This window comes from Brachycentrus maculatus, unplaced genomic scaffold (genome assembly GCF_059751285.1).
Source record: "Brachycentrus maculatus isolate JH-2025_06_01 unplaced genomic scaffold, ASM5975128v1 h1tg000233l, whole genome shotgun sequence".
In the NCBI taxonomy this organism is placed as follows: domain Eukaryota; kingdom Metazoa; phylum Arthropoda; class Insecta; order Trichoptera; family Brachycentridae; genus Brachycentrus; species Brachycentrus maculatus.
In genome coordinates this window covers 254113-273655 of record NW_028280984.1, presented here as the reverse complement: position 1 = coordinate 273655, position 19543 = coordinate 254113, and the positions used below count along the sequence as shown (strand labels likewise).

Below are 19543 nucleotides of genomic sequence, written 5' to 3'. Positions count from 1 at the left end.
AATATTTTGGCCATGCTGCAGCTCAAGAAAACCGAGAAGAAGGCGCAATAATACAGCGGCTCCACTTTCCCCTCCTTCAGACTCAGCCAATATCTTTCTGTAATATTTTTTTCACCTATCATTATCATTTTCATATCATAATCCATATCTCTATAAGCGCCCTCGAGGTAGTATTTTACGAAAATGTCACTTTATAAATTATTCAAAATTAAATTATATTTTAAATGTTTTTAAAATAGGTGTTGCAGAATTGGTGCAGGCTCCAGCGTGAAGGCTGTGTCCCCGTGACTAGACAGCAGCGTGTCTTGGCACGAGCCATCGGCCGCCTGCAAGATAAGGCCACCCTCGTACGGAAGAATGCCGTACAGCTACTCAAGGTAATAACACTTTCCTGTTTGTCACTAGACAGCGGTTGGTCCTGGGCGAGCCACCGCCCGCCTGCAAGATGAGCCACCCTTGTATGGCCTTTATTTTCTAACCCTTAGCCGCACCTGATGGGTTCATTGGGGACATTGTTGATTTGATCATTAGTTACATGGAGGCAAGGTGACCAGTTTACTGTGGATATAATAATTTTTAAAAAAACATCCCAAATTCACATATCGCTCACTCCTTTCAACAACAACATATATTAAAAAATATGATTTTTCAGGAGATCGTTTTTAAAGTTTTAAAATGAAATACAATGTATTAAAAATACATATCAAGCCACTTACTGACAGATTAACAGATCTTTTTAGGTAAAACCTGAAGTTTTTTTTTCCATTTGAAAAATATTTAGTGTATTTAATAAAAATAATTAAACAAAACCATTTCTTCAAAATGCAAAAACAACACTTTCTGCCCTGTAGCGGGTAAATATTAAGTTAAAAATATGCCGCTTTTGCTGGGATATAATACATTTTCTGGGCATTCTGAAAACATGCACAACTGAAAATGTTCAATTTTTGATTTATGACGTTGTTGAAAGGAGTGAGCGATATCTTAAATGGTAGAAAAATATTGGTATCTTAGGTGCAAAACTAGTCACCTTGCCTGTACGTAATTGATAGTCAAGATAACACTGAGTCCATCCAATTGGATTCAATAAGGGTTTAGATAGATATTACTACTTCGTCAGTTAAATGATAGAGTTAGTTTATTAGATTGGACAAATGAGTTGTTTTTACAGGAATGGAGGAAATATTTAAATGTAAAATAAGACTTTTATTTTAATTGAAATTTTGTTTAAAGCCTTTTTTTATTTCTGGTATCGATAATTATTTTTTAATTTTTAATTTTACTTACATAGAAAGCAAAACAGTAGTAGTAAGAAAGCTTATATATTCCTGATGGATTTAATACATCTTTTTATTTTGTTTTTTTTTCCAAAATTGGCCTAAATTATAGCTCACGTAGAATGCTGGTAAAATTAATAATCTGTTTTATTATTAATAATAGGTTTTCATTGAGCACAATCCATTCTCGGCTCAGTTGAAATTGAACATCTTGGAAGAAGAGTTGGTCAAGGAGAAGGCGAGGTTGGAAAGTTTGCGGCACAAGCTGAATCCGGGCGTGGATCCGGAACTGGAGAAGAAGTGGAACGAGATAAAGGACACGCTGATGGATGTGATCCGGAGCAAGATAGACCAGCCCACCCAGGAGGATCCGCCCTTGTCTCAGGGGACAGTCAACGACGCGTACGCTACCATCAGGAAGTTGTTACACGAGGAGAACTACTTCCGAGCCTTCATGGTGATCCGACATACCGAGAGACTGTACCCGGAAGCAAAACTACTCAGATGCGAAATGGATAAAAAAGATCAGGTAAATTTATTACATACCTCTGTTACAGATATTGGACTTCACTAAAATTACAAGTCAGGTTGTAGTCCTACAGTAGTTGTGCAATAGTCTGTTTATTCTTGGGTGACAACCTATCGATTTCGGATCCGTGCTAGTTCATAAGGGACTTTCATGAGAGGTAGTAGCATATACGATAAAAATAGTGAAGGACATTGGTACCATAAAATAAGCTAGGACACAAAATGCCGAACCCTTTTCTAGTAGAACGGAAGGCCTGTTGATAACAGTTAACAGTCCAGCTTCTCCTGAGAAGTTTTATGTAGTTTTCTCCCAGCAATGAGCAAATACTGATAAGTTCTTCTATCACAGAAAAGAGGAACCAATCTTTTAAATGAAATATAAACCTTGTACATTATAAACGATGCAAAAGATAATGCAACTGTTTCTCAACCCTTAAATGCCATCCTGGCTGTGAATATTGAAAAAAAAGTTACATGATACAATACAGGGACCCAACATTCTTTGGCCTCGGCTTGTAAAACAAATATAAAGTAATATGTGTAAATGAGTAAATTTTGAATGGGCGACGTCGAAGCGCCATAACGTGAAGCGCTAAAAGGTTGATTTTTATTTGTTTTTCCAGATCTCTTACTTCATTGCCCTCCTGCACAACGTGTTTGTCACGGATAACAAGAGCGGGGAGATGTCGGAGGAGGAAGAGTCGGCGCTGATCCTCCAGCTGGAGGAGAAGGAGAGCGTGGTGGCCTTCCTGGAGGAGTCGGTCTCCTTCAGCCGGCTAGTGCAGCAGGCCGTGCCTCTCGTGTTCACGCTGCTCATGTCCAAGCAGGCCACGGACGTGTACGAGGCCATCGACTTCTTCACCACGGCGCACAGCTTCAACATCGAGACCGCCAGCCTCGGCATCATGGGCATGCTGCAGCTCGTCTGGTCACCGGATCAGGTACGCACGAACAATACGTCTCGGGGGAATTCCTAGCTATTCATAGTCTCACGAACAAAACTGGTGACGTTTTACACATATCTTGATATAAAATTTATTTCTAGATGTACACATTTACTCACTTACTTTTAACCCTTATCCGCACCCAATGGTGCATCGAATTGACGCAGTGTTATCTTGATCATTACTTACATGAAGGCAAGGTGATCACTCTTGCGCTTCAGGAACCAGTCCAGGGTAATATTAAATAAATATATGTACACATTTAGTGACTAGAAATGATGCTTTAAATTTTTTTGTAACCAGAAGAGACATATTTAAAAAAATAAGAAGAGAAAAAATGTTTTTAGGTCAAAGAAAAATTATCTTTTTTATTCGCCGGTGTCGTGGCGTAGTTGGGTAGACGCTCGACTGTGAAACTGGCGTCGCGGGTTCCATCCAAGTGCAAAATAAATTTAAGAAAGATTTATATTCAATTGGTCTGGGTGTTTGTGATGTATTGTTCACATCTACCTTCCCTATCCTTACTATCCTACCTGCAGACAAGACTCTAATAGAGGCTTTGTGGGTTATTCCTTAAAAAAAAACACAAAAAAAATAACAAAAATATCCACCCTGTAGAAGTAATGTCACATGTTGCTAACTCCTTTCAACAACGTCATATTTTATAAATCGTCAATTTTCTGTTGTGCATGTTTTCGGAATGCCCAGAAAATGTACTATATCAAAAAAGCAGCATATTTTAAACTTAATATTTACCCGCTACAGGGCAGAAAGTGTTGTTTTTGCATTTTGAAGAAAAGGTATTGTTTTATTATTTTTTCATATATACTAAATATTTTTCAAATGGAGAAAAATCAATCAGGTTTTACCTAAAAAGATCTGTTGCACAGTAAAACGTTCAATAAGTGGCTTGATATTTATTTTTAATGCATTTTATTATATTTTTAAACTTTAAAAATGATTTTCTGAAAAATCAAGTTTTTTGATATATAACATTGTTGAAAAGAGAGAGCGATATATCTGAATCGAAAAAGATATGGCTGTGGCGTGTTCCAAGACTCTATCATGAATTGAATGTGGAAAGTAAAATTGAACTGTGTATAAGTGTAATTCTTAAGAATCGAACATATTTATCTCTATCCACAATTGTAAAATTATTTGTACAATTTTGGAACACTCATATTAAAAAAATTAATCATAGTTTATATGAAAATGTCGCTTGAAAAATTTATAAAAAAAAGACAAAATACTAATTGATAATTAATTTTCATAGTTTATTTTACATTCTTAGCTGATAGCTTTGCTTTCATACTTTTTGACATTTGTATATATTTCAGAAACCAATTAACTGCAAAAGTCGAGGACCATCTGTATACTAGTGATCAATGTTTATTTATGTATGCGAGATTCTTTATCACCCTTGAAACGCTTCTGACATTTATTTGATCCACACTCGTAAAATAAAATTTGCAGAGATATGGGAATAAAGTTTTAGAGACAATAACTAAAAGTCTATGATTAAAATATAACCTTGTTTTAAAATCACTATAAATATTTTATTATAACTTAATTATAATGTCTACCAGTTTTGAAGCTAACCGCTTCTTTATCAAGACTGATTAATAATATTAATCAGTCTTGATAATGAAGCAGTTAGATTCGAAACCGGTAGACATTATAATTAAGTTTTCATAAAATATTTATAGCGATTTCAAAACAAAGTTATATTTTAATTATAAGATGGAAAATCACAAAGTTAGTGCTTCATACGCACATAGACATTGGCTCGTTAAAAATGTTTTCATCGCAATCTGATTCTCAAATGTTGCCATTTTTATAAATATTATTTTTTTTATAGGAAAAAAAAGATGCGGTGGAGAAAGCCTATCGGCAGATGTACTTGACTAGTGAAGGGGGCACCGAGAGAGTGTGCGCCGGAGCCACGGCCACCAAGCTACTCCGCTTGGTGCGGGGGGCGAACCGGGGGCACGCAGCCGCGCTGCAGGCCCTGCTGGCGCGCTGGCTGCAGGAGGGTCACGTGGGCCCCCCCTTGATACAGGTAACGGGACAACCAGAATGAGGAGAGCCACATGGGCCTTTCTTTAATATAGATAATCGGACTACCAGCGCTACCACCACTGGCTAATGAGCGGTGCGACTAGCCGCTTCAGTCGGTGTCGGGGGTTAAGAGTTGTCTTCTTCTTCTTCAAACTCTTATCCGCACCGCAATGGTGCATAGGGCACTGCATCATATAAACGAAGTGTTATCTTGATCGTTAACATATGAAGGAAAGGTGATCAGCCCTCCACTTCAGGTCCAAGGTAATATTGAATAAATATTAGAGTGAAATTTTTTAATTTATTTGACCCCCCCTCCCCCGGGGCATTGAACCCTTCTGGGTTCCCCTCAGAATGGTAGCCGAGTGTGGTGACCATAAGACTATGGAGGCAGACACGTGATATTAAATATTCTAATTTAGGGTATCACAATTTGGTTAGAACTTTAATTTGAGAAACCATAATTACATACTTGAATGCAGTTTTTTTAATAAAGTTATGGGTGTCGAACTTAAAATTGTGTTTGGGTTCTACAGGTGCTATGGGAAATCTTCACCAAGAAGCACGAAGAAGTCACCGAAGAAGACAGCGTCGCGGCCCTGAGTCTTCTCGTGATGCTGGCTAAAGCCAAGGGCTCGGTGGCGACCGCAAACTTGGAGATCATTCAGAATGTCGGCCTCAAGGGAAATTACAAGACCAGAGTCCTCTCCATGCATATGCTCCTGACAATGGGACGGTCGCAGAGACGCCTCCCGACGGATGCGCCGCTCTTGCAGAGCATTCTCGATACAACGCTGGAGACTTTTTTCAAGATGGAACATTTCGCATCCCTGGGAACTAACGCTGTGGACGTTTTCTACGTTCTTTGTGACACACCGGATTTGCTGTGCGTAAAACTTCTAAAGGAGATAACGCAAAAGATGAGTGATATGTTTGGCGGAAAGGACGACGAGATTGAGTCGTATCCTATCGAATACCTGAGTAGATTAATAGTCCTCCTGGGTCATATTGCCGTGCAGCAACTTATTTACTTGGATGTTACAGTTTATGGGGAATTACGAAGGCGGAACGAGGTATGAGCTATTTATATTTTCGGGTGATTTGATGATTTTTCATACTTAACACCCCCTGATAATTTTTTCTCACATCCTTCTAGATCCGCGAACAGAGAAAAGTTGCCGGTACCAAGAGTAATATAGCGGTTGCAAAAAATCGCAAGAGTAGTAAAATTGGAGAGATTACACTAAATAGCAGTTCTGCCAGTGCCTCTAGCCGATTACGCGCGCACAACATGTCGCAACAGGTAAGTGTTTCTTTCCCAGGTCAGGTAGAATAGGACTTGACTCCGCACCCAATGAAGCATAGGGCACTGCATCATATGGATGCAGTTTTTTACTTGCATGAAGGCAAGGTGATCACTCCTGCACTTCAGGGTCGCGTTCCATATAGAAACACTACCAGTGCCTACTATGCCTTATTCTTACCCAATGCTACTGCCTTCCCTGATTAAAAACTCTGTGCACGTCACTGAGTCCAGGGTAATATCAAATAAATATTATTAAATTTAGAATGTAAAATCACTTTTATTTATTTTCACCCCCTCCCCTCTGGGAATCGAACTTGGGACCTCCAGCACAGTAGAATAAGACACAACAAGAATATAGAATGAATGAGAGAACTCAACTGATTACCTATAAAAATGAGACTAATATATAATATGTTTATCTTTATGTACAAAATTTTTAATGATAAATTACCCAATTATTTAAAGGATAAAATAGTTTTAAACAAAAATTTAGAAATAAGGATAAAATAAGACCATTTTTGAAAAAAAAAACACTCGCAAAATTGTATAATGTATAAGGGTTTGAAAATGTATGATGAGATGCCTGAATGTATGAAGAATGAAGAGACTCTGAAAGAATTAAAAAAAAAAAATTTGTTTACTCTAAGAAGATGTAAATATATACATATATGATGTAAATTAAGTTTAAAAAATAGTTTGTATTAAATGTAATATAAGCTAACTATAGATATATAAAAAAAGAAAATGACAGCGGTCTAAAAATACTCCTTATTTACAAACATAACGCCACATGGAAGTGTCCATGTTAGCAGTGAAATTATTAATTGTGTATTGTCGTGTGCAGGACGGGGGGTCGGGAGAGGAGGAAGATGAGGCGGGGCTGGAGGGGGCGGTGGCGGACGACGCGGACGCGGAGCTGGTGCGCGCGGTGTGCGAGGCGGAGGTGGTGGGCGGCGGCGCGGGCGGGGCCATGGCACGCGACGCACTGCTGGCCGGCGCGGCGCCTCTGCTGCGCGCGCTGCTGCTGCCCGCAGCCGCGCCCGCCACGCCACCGCGCCTGCGTGCCGCCGCCACCCTTGCGCTGGCCAGGTACTTCCCAGCACGCCACATTTTTTTATTAACACACGACGGGTTTTATTCTCTATGTCGGCCTTTTTTCAAAGGCAGCAAAGAAGAAAATATCCAATGTTTTTATATGATATAATACAAATATCAATCTTTTTTTGACATCTCAACATAGATGAAGAAGAATATGGAATTCTGGACATTTACAGGGCTTATGACCGTCATAGGCTTGGTTAAGTGATCACTTTACACACGTGCAACATTCGGCAATTCTACCCATTATTGACAACCAAACTTCTCAATTTTCAGAACCCAATGTGATTGCTAATCATGTTTAAAATTTATTAATGTTGCATGATTATATCTCTTACCCAAGCCTAAAATGGTTGTAAGCCCAGACTCTTATATTCTTCTTCATCTATGTTTGGATGTCAAAAATGTATAAAATAACTCCTAAGCATAGATAATACAGATTGTAACCAAGTATTTGGACACACTCAAAATGTTGTGTATACCAATCTCTTTGTTAAAGTCTTAACTATATCTACATAATTGTCAAATCCCGTCGCCAGCGGTCCCCAGGTGTGAAAAAATGCCCATCTGTAATGTGTTAATATTTTACAATTTTTCTAGAGCTTTCCTCAAAAATCACTACGAGTATTACGTATTGTTTTCAAGTTAATCAAAAACAAAACTGAAATTAATTAGTTTATGAATAAATTAAATAATTTTACATTGTATCACCGCATCTTATTCAGAATTTGTCTGAATGTGAGATCATTGTTTTATTTGGTCAAATAACTTTTCTTTAAATGATAGAAAAAAAAAACAATATGATATCTGTATCATACACCGCTAAAAAAATTATAAAAGTCTTTTTTTTCTTTGTGTTTTTTATTTTTATTTGATAAGGACTGTGGTATACATAGTTGGGTAGATGTTAACTGCAAAACTGACGTTGCAGATACATTTCCGCTAATTCTAAGAATAAATTTACGAGAGTATTATGGGAATTTTGTAATTTTATTTATTAGAACAATATTATTGTATTGGCCTGAATCTTATGCATTTTTCTTTTCGTGAAACTAAATATGAAAATGGAAATTTGTGTTATATTCGAGGCTGACTGAACATTTATGTGATGTTGCCATTCATTTTCAGGCTTAAATTTAGTCGTATGAAATTGGGCGATATCACATTTATCCTATCAACACATTGTATGCGGGAAACGGCAAATGTCGTTTATTGTGAACTGTCGGTTAAAGGTGGGACCCGGCAAATGCCATTTTTTGCGGACGGTTGGTTTACTATGGTATTTACTATTGGATGGTTATAGTAATCATTATAGAATTTACTCATGAATGTTCTATATATATATATATATATATATATATATATATATATATATATATATATATATATATATATATATATATATACAGTATCTACTCAATGAATTAGGGCCACGCAGAATTTCGCGCAATTTCTCAATTCAAACAGGAATAACTCAGAGAAAACCTTGAATAAAACAACATTGAATTTTATTTACACATGAACACTTTATTACGCTTAAATTATGCATATATTTTGATATAAATATAGTTAGTATTTAGTATTTCCACCTTTGGCAGAAATAACTGCCTCAATTCTTTTTGGCATACTTAAAATGCACTGTTTTATCATGTTTTTTATTTCTTCGTCTTCTGACCAAATTTTTTGAATATTTTTTTTAGACAGTCTACTGTCGGATTTAGAAATGAGTATACCTTATTTTTTAACATGCTCCATACGTTTTCTATAGGATTAAGGTCCGGAGAATTTCCAGGCCAGGGGAGCAAAGGCAGATTTTTGTTAGACAAAAATTTTATTATTGATTTAGCCCGGTGGCAAGGTACCCCATCCTGCATGAAGGTGTATGGACCTTCTGTTGGGTCGAGTGTATGGTAGAAGGGCAATAAAATTCGTTCGAGGACCTGCTTATAGGAATTTTGGTTCATTGTTCCTTCCACGAAAAACAACGGCCCAGGTAAATTGTTAATAATACATGACCATATCATTGTTGCAGGGGGGTGTTTGATAACTTTTACCACACAGGCCTCATTGTAACGTTCCATTGGTGTTCTCATGACGAATCGACGGCTCTCTGTCACGGCTTCTAACCGGCACTCATCACTAAAGATGACCTGAAAAATAATGAAAATTTAAGTTTAATTCAAATATATAAGTTTATTTACTAAAACGATATGTTGAAAATTCAATTTAAATAAATACCTTTTTCCAATCATCTACCGAGTAATTTCGATGTAGCCTGGCCCATTTTAATCGATCCGCTTTCATTCGTGGTGTCAATTTTGGTACTTTTACAGGGCGCCTGCATTTCAGATTTACTTCGTAAAGACGTCGCCTCAGTGTTGATACCGATATATTTATACCCTCTTCTTCCGATTTTATTTTTAATGTTTTTGCTGATGCTCTACGGTTTTCTAAGGTACTTTGAATGATTTTTCGATCAGTCCTCGGTGTTGTTTTTCTAATCCTACGACAGTTCTTTCGCCGATTGCTGGTGGCGGGTGACTGATTTTTTATTGATTTTGAAATTCTGTCCACTGTTTGACGAGAAACGTTTTCTTTTTTTGAAATTTCTCTATTAGATAGTATTCCTAATTTCAGTAGCACTATAACACTAGACTTTTTTTCCTCAGAAATGTCTTTACTTTTTCCCATTTTGTCCTTTTCAAAAAAAACACTTGTGTTTACAATTTTTTTTTATACTTTATGAACTAAAATTAAAAATTAAGTTTTTTTCACAAGACACGATAACTATATAACCTCTCTGAACAAAACAAGAACCAGAACTCAAGAAACTTCACTAATAAATGAGATAGGACTATTTTTTGAACTTTCAACTATCTGTCTACCTGTGCTAATTAGGGACCTTTCTCAGAAAAAGGGTTTGAAATTTTGTAAAGGCTTAAATAATCCAGGTATATTTTACATAATATTGAAGGTAATATACATGATATTAGATGTCAATAGAAAACTTAAAGTATTTATGTAAAATAAATATAATAATCCAAATGATTTCAGAGTATTCAAAAAAATAATGGGTGGCCCTAATTCATTGAGTAGATACTGTATATATATATTTTTTTTTTTTTATTATTTTATTTTATTTTATTATTATTATTACAAGCAATCATATAATTATATGGAATGGATAACCATGATATCTTTTATGGGGAATATTGTAAATATATGTAACCAAATTGATAACAGGTGTTTATATTCAGCTTAGAAATATGGTGAAATTATGACATAATCAGGTGGTTTGTTATTTTATTTATCGATGACTTTTCTTTGAAAATTGTAATAAAAAATATTGTTTGGTTTAGAAGTTGTGCCGATTTTAACCTTTTACACGCGTCTTAGATATACCCATCCTCCCGTCACACGCGGCACTCCATTTGCGTAATCTAAATTACGACTTTAAACAATAATAACGTATGTATTTCAACAACCCGTGTTAAAGAAATCATCACCAACATTATGAAGTACGTTTCTAAATGTAAATAAACTCCTAAAACGTCACTAAATCTTTATAAATCATCGAAGATCGTTTCCCATACAAGGCCAGCGGCGCCATATAAACACTACCTAAGTAGATGCATGCATATACACATCACACATACATACCGTACTAAAGAGCCGTGCGCGGGTACCGCACCAGGCTGTCGCCGCCGTGAGCCGTTGTGTTTTTTTGTTACCACTTGAAAAGGTCTTAGGATTAAACACACTTAACTTAAAAAGACATAAATAACGTAACGATTGTTATTTTAACTGTGAGAAATTTTAATACTTATTTTTATCATGATATTTTTGAAAACATTTGTCAACGCATAGCGGCACATTACACTCGGCACACAAAAATTTAGTTTGTTTTCTCATTTTCGGTTTAAGTTTAGAAGTGGCACAGACACGACACCTTCGACGGGGATTTGGTACTTTTTGAGAGGGTGGAATTTTAACGGGTACGTGTTTATTTATTGTTGACTGATTTGTTGAGGATGCTCGAAGTAAATTATCACTCGATGTCATAGGACGTAAAATAAAGGGTGCATCTTCGTGATATTTTTTCAGTAATTGTTCAATAACCGATATTTGGTAATTGGCCAAGCTAATTTTTTTTGATTTAACAGTTTGAAACATTATGTGTGCATTTAATAAATATAGATCAATAATATGGAAAGCAACTTTTCTGTACCATTTCACTGACTTCCTCATACTGCTCAAGTTGCTTAGCATCATGTCTGCTTTGTCTACCAGCCCCATGTTTTTGTTATAATCTAAGATGCATTTTGGTTTTAAAATAGACTCTCCTGTCGTTCTATTAGTTTTCCCTGATGGTGCCACAGATTCATCGTGAAGTGTCGTGAGCATATGGATTTCACGTTTGTCATGCCATTTTATTGCTAATAATGGGGACCGGGACTTAGATTGTACTTCCCCTTTTTTAAGTTTTCCGAAAATTGGCATATCTTTTCTATTTTTTCGGACAGTACCACAGGCATTGGTTTTTTTTTCGTGGAGGTACTTAAATAACTGGGGACTGGTATACCAATTATCACACCATAAATTGTGACCTTTATTGAAATAGTCCGAAAGTAGTGTGGTAACTACAGCACCTGTAAAACCGAGACCATTTGAGTTATGAATTTCAGTCCCAGCTCCGACGTATACGATGAAATCGAGAATATAACCCGTGGTAACGTCGCACAAAACGAACATTTTTATACCGAACCGGTGACGTTTTGAAGGTATGTATTGTTTAAAAAGCAAACGACCTTTGAAAACAATCATACTTTCGTCAATGCAGAGATTTTCATGCGGCATCATGGTCGCTTTAAAAATCGTTCGAGTGTGGTCAACAAGAAATCTAATTTTATGCAATTTATCGGTCGGTGTTTGAATATTACTATCACTGAAGTGCAGCATTTGCAACAATAGTTGATACCGGTCTCTGGGCATTGTCAATCCAAAAAATGAAGCGTGAAGTATGACATTTGTACTCCAATACTCTTCTATCGTCAGATGTTTATTTCTCGTCATGGCGAAAGTAATTGCAATGAAAACATACATTTCGGAAACTGTTGTGTCCACCCATTTATGTATTCTTGCCTTTTCCGTAAAATCGAGAGTGCTCATCTTGTAAATATAAAAATTATTGCATTCGCTTACAATTTTTGACATTATTTCATGGTTTAAAAAATGTTCAAAAAAATCCAGCTCCGTAGAATCTTCAGTTAACCTTGTATCAGGATTAATACCTGAAGTGAAATCATCGAATTCATGTACTATTGGTACAAAAGGGCCTGCATCCCACGAAATTTCATCCTCTTCTTCGACATTTATCTCCGTATCGGAATCATAAATTGATTCGGCAGCTTCACTATTACTGTCGCTTCCGCTCATTTCAAAATCCGAGTCTATTGACTCCAGATTTTTCAAAATTTCATCACTGCTAAGACCGGGACCTGACATTTTAAATTTAAGAAGTAAAATAAAATATATATACTTAAAAATCTTTTTTTTGAATCACGTAATTGTTATTATATTTTTTATTGACACTATATAAATCACTTCACGAAATTTAAAAAAAACAAAAAATGGAAAAAGTTTAAAACACAATAAAGTTCGATTCACTTTCTACAGATACTAAAATATCTCACTATGCATTTTATACTAAAAACATACACCACATAATTACTGTTTGCATATTAAATAATGATTCAAGTCCTTACTAAATTAAATCAACTTAAATTAAATCAATTAATGATAGTTTTTCACATTCACAAAATAACATATATACTTGTGTTTCAAGTCAGTGCAGGCCACCGCTTATCTGAACTAAATACGCGCTTACGTCACTCGCTCGCTACGGCGCGGGAACATTTAAATCTGCTGTTGATTTAATCAGAATTAGGGCTTGTCTTTAAAGTGTCGTCTGGTTGGCTGGGAACCTTATTTTAGAGTGATGCCAAAAGATGTCAGTAGTATGATGATTCAAGATTTTTTAGAGTATAAGTTTCGCCACCGGCCAGTATATTTTCATTCAAATATCGCGGGAGAAACTTCGCGGCTCCTATATGAGTCGCCCGCGTACGAGGTAAGTATAGGGCGACTCACCCGTGAGTCGCCCGCGGCCGTCGGGTTAAGAAAGTTTTGTATTTTTGCTCTAATCGCTAAAAAACGCCCACTTCCAGCTATTGTCTATTGGTTTTAGACCCCGCATACAATGTGTTAATATGAAGTCTTAAGTTTATTCCAACAGAAAGGCTGCATCATTTTTTTGTTTTTTTATTATTTTGAGGTCAAGGGATCTTGCATTTCTTATGTCACTGCGACCATATTAGGTCTATTATGACCTCCAAGGCCGCATCATGTGGCTCTGTTCAATTTGCTGTTGGTTTTTTTTTCTGTGTTTAAATTAAGTACCCAATTCATAGTTATTAGTCCAATGTTGCGCTCCCAATTTATTTGTGAAGTACGATTGCAGATTCATGCTGGTGTCATCCACATTCTGCGAAGAAAACATGCAACTTCTGATGACCACTCTGAAGAACTCCTCGGACAGCAGCGTCCGCTGTAACATTGTCATGACTTTAGCCGACCTGTCCTTGAGATTCCCCAATGTTATCGAACCATGGACGCACTTTATATATGAAAGGTTTGTCTTGTGGATTGAACTCACCCTATTGTTGGTTATACATAACTTAGTGCCAGTTCCTATTATACAATTCTCCTTACATTGTCTGCAGGAAGTATCCCTTGTTCTAGCCGAGAATGAAATGGATGAAATTTACCAGGGGTGTTAGTTGAAGTTTGCCGGTTTTACTCATAGATGTCGCTAGAGATATTTCGCTAGAGATGTCGCTAGAGACATTTCTATGATTTGGCATCTTTGTCATATTTTTCTATGGACATTAACCTTCAAAAATACACAAGTTACATTCTGCCAAAATAATAGTGTCATAGTTGTTTACCTAAGTGAATATGTCGAGTTTCGTTCCAAGTAAATAACATTTGCGGCATTTGTTGCTTTTCTTATTTCATCAAAAGAAAAAAGCAGTTGAAGTTCATCGGTTGCTGGTAGAAACTTATGGTGAACATGCTCCAGTGATTCAAACATGTGAAACATGGTTTCGTCAATTTAAAAGTGGAGATTTCGATTTAACAGACAATGAGCATCCTGGTGCAACGAAAAAGTTCGAAGACGAGGAATTGCAGGCGTTATTGGATGAAGACCCAACCCAATCGCAACAACAATTGGCCCAAACACTTAATGTGACCCGAGGAGCAATTTGCCAACGTTTAAAAGCCATGGGAAAGATCCAAAAGTATGGAAAATGGGTACCAAACCAAATGAACGAGCGACAAATCGAAAATCGCACCGCCGCACGCACCGCCTCATACAGCTAAAGTGGTGAAGAACACTCTCAAAGCATTGAATTGGGAAATATTATCGCACCCGCCGTACTTTCCAGACCTTGCCCCGTCCGACTATCACCTTATCGCATCGATGGGACACTCACTCGCAGAGCAGCGCTTCGCCAATTTTAAAAAAGTCAAAAAATGGCTCGTCGAATGGTTTGCCTCGAAAGAGAATTTTTTTTTTGGAATGGTATCCATGATTTGCCTCAAAGATAGGCAAATTGTATAGAATCCGATGGTCAATACTTTGAATAAAAAATTGAGATTCCCTTGAGAATTAAACGTTTTCTTTATTGAAAAACCGGCAAACTTCAACTAACACCCCTGGTAATCCTTTGAATTAACCTCTAAAAGCGTACATCGCTATTTACAAACAGAAGCTACTGCATTTCTACTACACAAACCGTATATTATTTGCATATTGGCATATTCACTTCATATATTATAATTCTAAACAAAGCTAAAATAAACAAGTTTATAAATAAATCAAATAATGCTAAGATGTATCGCTGCATTTCACATAGAATTTTTCACATATTAAAAAAAAACACTCCTCGATTAAAGCAATCAGGGCGACAGAGCAGACGGGTGCATTGCAACTGTCTGTCCCTGTGCTATGAGAATTATATACAGAATAAACCTGATAGAAATCATCCTGAGCCTCCAATATTTTATTCTTTAAGATTCATATAAATTGAAAATATTTGAAATAAAGTATATTGAATGTTTGGTTAAAATTAATTCACACATCGCTCACTCCTTTCAAAAAGGTCATATATCAAAAAACTTTTCAAAAAAAAAGATTTTTTTTTTATCAAAAGATTTTTCAGGAGAACGTTTTTAAAGTTTTTAAATATAATGAAATGTATTAAAAATAAATTGAATTCAATTTGTACCACAATGAATTAAATTTGTACCACATTGACTTCAATTAACTGACTATAAGACTATAAGAACTCGTAAAAGTACATAGCGAACGTAGCACCTAGGAACAGTTGAAGGGTAGTCGGCTTTTTGGGCCAGCAAAAACATGGAGCAAATTTTTAAATAATTCTCAATAAATGATAGGATACGTTAAATATATTTAACTCTTCGCTGCATCGTGTATCAAATTTATTACATAGCCAAAAGTTAATGTTAAAACTATCGATATCTCATAAGGATAACCGATGTTGTTTCAAACTTGATACATAAGTATTTTCTTGATTTTTCCTTTGTTAAAAGTTTTTCATTATTTTTTTATTCATTTTTCCTCTAATGTTTAGAGTAAGATACAAAAGATTATTTTTATTTAAAATAAAAAAAAGTCATGCAATGAAGGGGCATGGGCAACATATATGTTTGAACCATTTAATGGTCACCAAAAAAAATATAAGTGAAACAAATCCATAAATTTTATGTATTTATTAGACGCCATACATTTTTTTTACAAATGTACCAAATTGTTTATATTTCAATTTTGAATTCTCGGGAGAGCAGATAATAGTTAACATTTTTACAAAGTCTTTCATTTAAAGTCCAAAAATGGCCCATGTTTTGAAGATTCTGTGTAGGAGATAAAAGGAGAACTGGTATTCCGACATCTAGAGGTACCATCGTCTGCAGGTAAAGTAGACTGATCGGTCTTGTTCATGAAGAAGAAGAAGACCGATCAGTCTTCTTTGAATTTAAGAAAGATACAATAGATTTTTTTTATTTATTTAAAACAAAAAAGTCACGCAATGAAGGGTTTATGTGAGGATTAAGTCGGTTTGTATAGAAATAAGGTTTTTATCAGGTTGGAGGACTCGTGCGTGGAGGTCCGGCAGTGCACGGTGAAGATGCTCTCGTACCTGATCCTGCAGGAGATGGTGCGCGTGCGGGGCCAGGTGTCCATGCTGGCGCGCTGCACGGTGGATGCGGACGCCAGCACGCGCACCATGGCGCGCCTGTTCTTCAAGCAGCTGGCGCAGAAGGGCAACTCCCTGTACAACGTCATACCCGACATCATCTCGCGACTCAGCGACCCCGACCTCCAGCTCCCGGAAGGGGACTTCAGGACCATTATAAAGTGAGAACTGACGGATATTCCATATTTAACACTTCCGCACTCCTACACTTGTATTTTCCACCTCCGTGGTGTATAAGCGCCCTTGAAGTAGTATTTTACGAAAATGGCACTATACAAATTATCCAAATTATTATTATTATTATAAGCGTGTTTAGCTACCGTTCTGGAGGTCCCGGGTTCGATTCCCAGGGGGGGTAAAAAAATTACTAGTGATTTTACACTCTATTATTTATTTAATATTACCCTGGGCTGGTCCCCGAAGCGCAGGAGTGATCACCTTGCCTTCATGTAAGTAACAATCAAGATTGTATATAAATGTTCAATCTCTCACACTACTTTATAATATTCTTCACAATCCCAATGCACTTAAATATCTTGCTGAAAATTTTATATACCTCTCAGATCGTGGTCTATCACTTTGTTCTTCCCAAAAAAGAACACTTTTTATTCCTCGCCATAATACATCATTCTTCAGTAATTCCTTCCCTGTCCAAGCGGCCAGACTATGGAATGAATTACCTCTCCTTGTAAAAAATGTACCTTCTCTAATTACTTTTAAGAAACGTCTGAGACATTACTGTCTATCATTAGATTCCACATTCTCTACAATTGTGACGCACTCGCTCGCAAACGAAGTCACATCCTTGGACGACCTCTACTGGACTCAGAGAAGGTGAAGCTCCTACCACCAAGACAGGTCATGAGTTACATGACTCACGTATGTCTTGGCAGTGAGCTATAATACTGAGGGAGGTCACAATAGACCTAATATGGTCGCGGTGACATAAGGGATGCAAAATCCCTTGACCTCAAAAAAAGAAAAAAGGAAAAAAATCTATCATTAGATTCCCAACTGTCCATCGAACCTCCTCCCTTAGTTTTCCCTCTACCTCCTTCCCTAAACTCCCTTTTTCCTTTGCCCTTCTTACTGTCATCAATTAATTATTTCTTTTCTGTACATGAAGTTTAAATAAATGAATAAATATGAGACAGTGCCCTATGCACCATTAGGTGCGGATAAGGGTTAGAAGAAGACACTCAATGCAATGTCACCCAATTATTTTGTAGGTACGTGATGTCTCTCATCCTAAAGGACCGTCAAATGGAAGCCCTCGTGGAGAAACTGTGTCTGCGTTTCAAGCTGTCCAGCATAGAGAGGCAATGGCGTGACTTGGCGTACTGCCTGTCCATATTCACCTACAACGAGCGCTCCGTCAAGAAGCTCATCGAGAATATGGACTGTTATAAGGATAAGCTCTTTCACAAGGAAGTTTACGAGTGCTTCAAGACTATAATCACCAATGCTGGCAAGATGGCAAAAGCCGACTTGAAGGTAAATTAATGTCCACATTTTTATACATATCTCAACAGAGACAAATAACTTATAAATCGCTCACTCCTTTCAAGAACGTCATAAATCAAAAAACTTGATTTTTCAAGAGAACGTTTTTAAAGTTTAAAAATATAATACAATGTATCAAAAATAAATATCAATCCACTTACTGAAATTTTTACTGTGCAACAGATATTTTTAGGTAAAACCTGAACAGTTTGTTTCTATTTGTAAAATATTTAGTGCATTGAAAAAAATAATTAAACAATATCTTTTCTTCAAAATGCAAAAACAACACTTTCTGCCCTGTTGCGGGTAAATATTAAGTTAAAAATATGCCTCTTTTGCTGGGATATGACATGCACAACTGAAAATTGACGCTTTTTGATTTATGACGTTCTTGAAAGGAGTGAGCGATATATGTATTAGAAAAAAAGTAGTTGTGTATATATTATTTACAAAAATACTTCAATTTCATACTATTTCTGTGAGCCTAAGCGGCTCATTATTAGAAATAGGTAGTGTAATGGTTAGCACGCTCAGCTACCGTTCTGGAGGTCTCGGGTTCGATCCCCAGTCAAATAAATATAAGTGATTTTTTCACTTATATTTAAATTTAATATTTATTCAATATTACCCTAGACTGGTACCTGAAGCGGAGGGCTGATCACTTTTCCTTCATCTGTTAACGATCAAGATAACACTCCATTTATATGATGCAGTGCCCTATGCACCATTGAGGTGCAGATAAGGGTTTGAAGAAGAAGAAGAAGAGATTATGAGCATTGAATTCAGCATTATTAGTAATTCTTTCTTCGGTTTCAGGCTGTGGTGGGTGAGCTCAGTGACAAAATAGAGGAATGTTTCGCGGTGCAGGAGTCTGGGATGGTGGGGGCGGAGGAGGGCGAGGAGGGCACTCGAAGGGAGGAGCGCCCCGCCCCCAAGTCCGCTCGCAAGCCCCCTAACCGACGACCACGGCATAGAAAAACCAACAGTAGTGATAGTGATGATGATTTTCCCAGCGATTCCGAGGTACAAACTTATAAAAAAAAAATTCTTTGTTTTTTAAAACAGTGAAACCTCTATCTATCAAAGGGACATATTGAAATAAACTATGAATGTGGGAAAACAATGAATGCGGGATTAAGAGGTCAGTACATAAGAAAATAAGCTATATCCAATAGCTTTTATTCCACAGGCTGGAATATTGTCGACGAAGTAACAAAATTGAGAAGAATATAGAGGTTTCACTGTATAAGTTTTTTTCTGACTTTTTTTATGTTATACACACACACACATTAATTCATTTGCTAGATCTACACAAATATTTTGTACTAATCTTTATGTTTCTGTGGTTAACTATAATTGGCTTGTTTGATGTGTATCTTGTAATTGTTTTGTTTTACATATGCTGCTGTTAACCCAAATAAAAATAAAAAATAAAATAAATTTAAAATTAATAAAATGTAAAAACCACACACAAAATATATCAAA

General features: G+C 36.5%; 1 protein-coding gene across 1 annotated transcript in view; it reads left to right on the top strand.

Moving 5' to 3' along the window:
* The window catches only part of Cap-D2 (CAP-D2 condensin subunit), a 28475-nt gene that overhangs the window by 5995 nt on the left and 2937 nt on the right, over positions 1-19543 (top strand). The window contains exons 8-18 of the mRNA XM_088264559.1: positions 240-377; positions 1441-1806; positions 2429-2746; positions 4608-4808; positions 5344-5880; positions 5964-6110; positions 6958-7202; positions 13732-13902; positions 16444-16716; positions 17785-18049; positions 18875-19081. Coding sequence (XP_088120685.1) covers positions 240-377; positions 1441-1806; positions 2429-2746; positions 4608-4808; positions 5344-5880; positions 5964-6110; positions 6958-7202; positions 13732-13902; positions 16444-16716; positions 17785-18049; positions 18875-19081 — 2868 coding nt within the window. The remainder of the gene's footprint in view (positions 1-239; positions 378-1440; positions 1807-2428; positions 2747-4607; positions 4809-5343; positions 5881-5963; positions 6111-6957; positions 7203-13731; positions 13903-16443; positions 16717-17784; positions 18050-18874; positions 19082-19543) is intronic.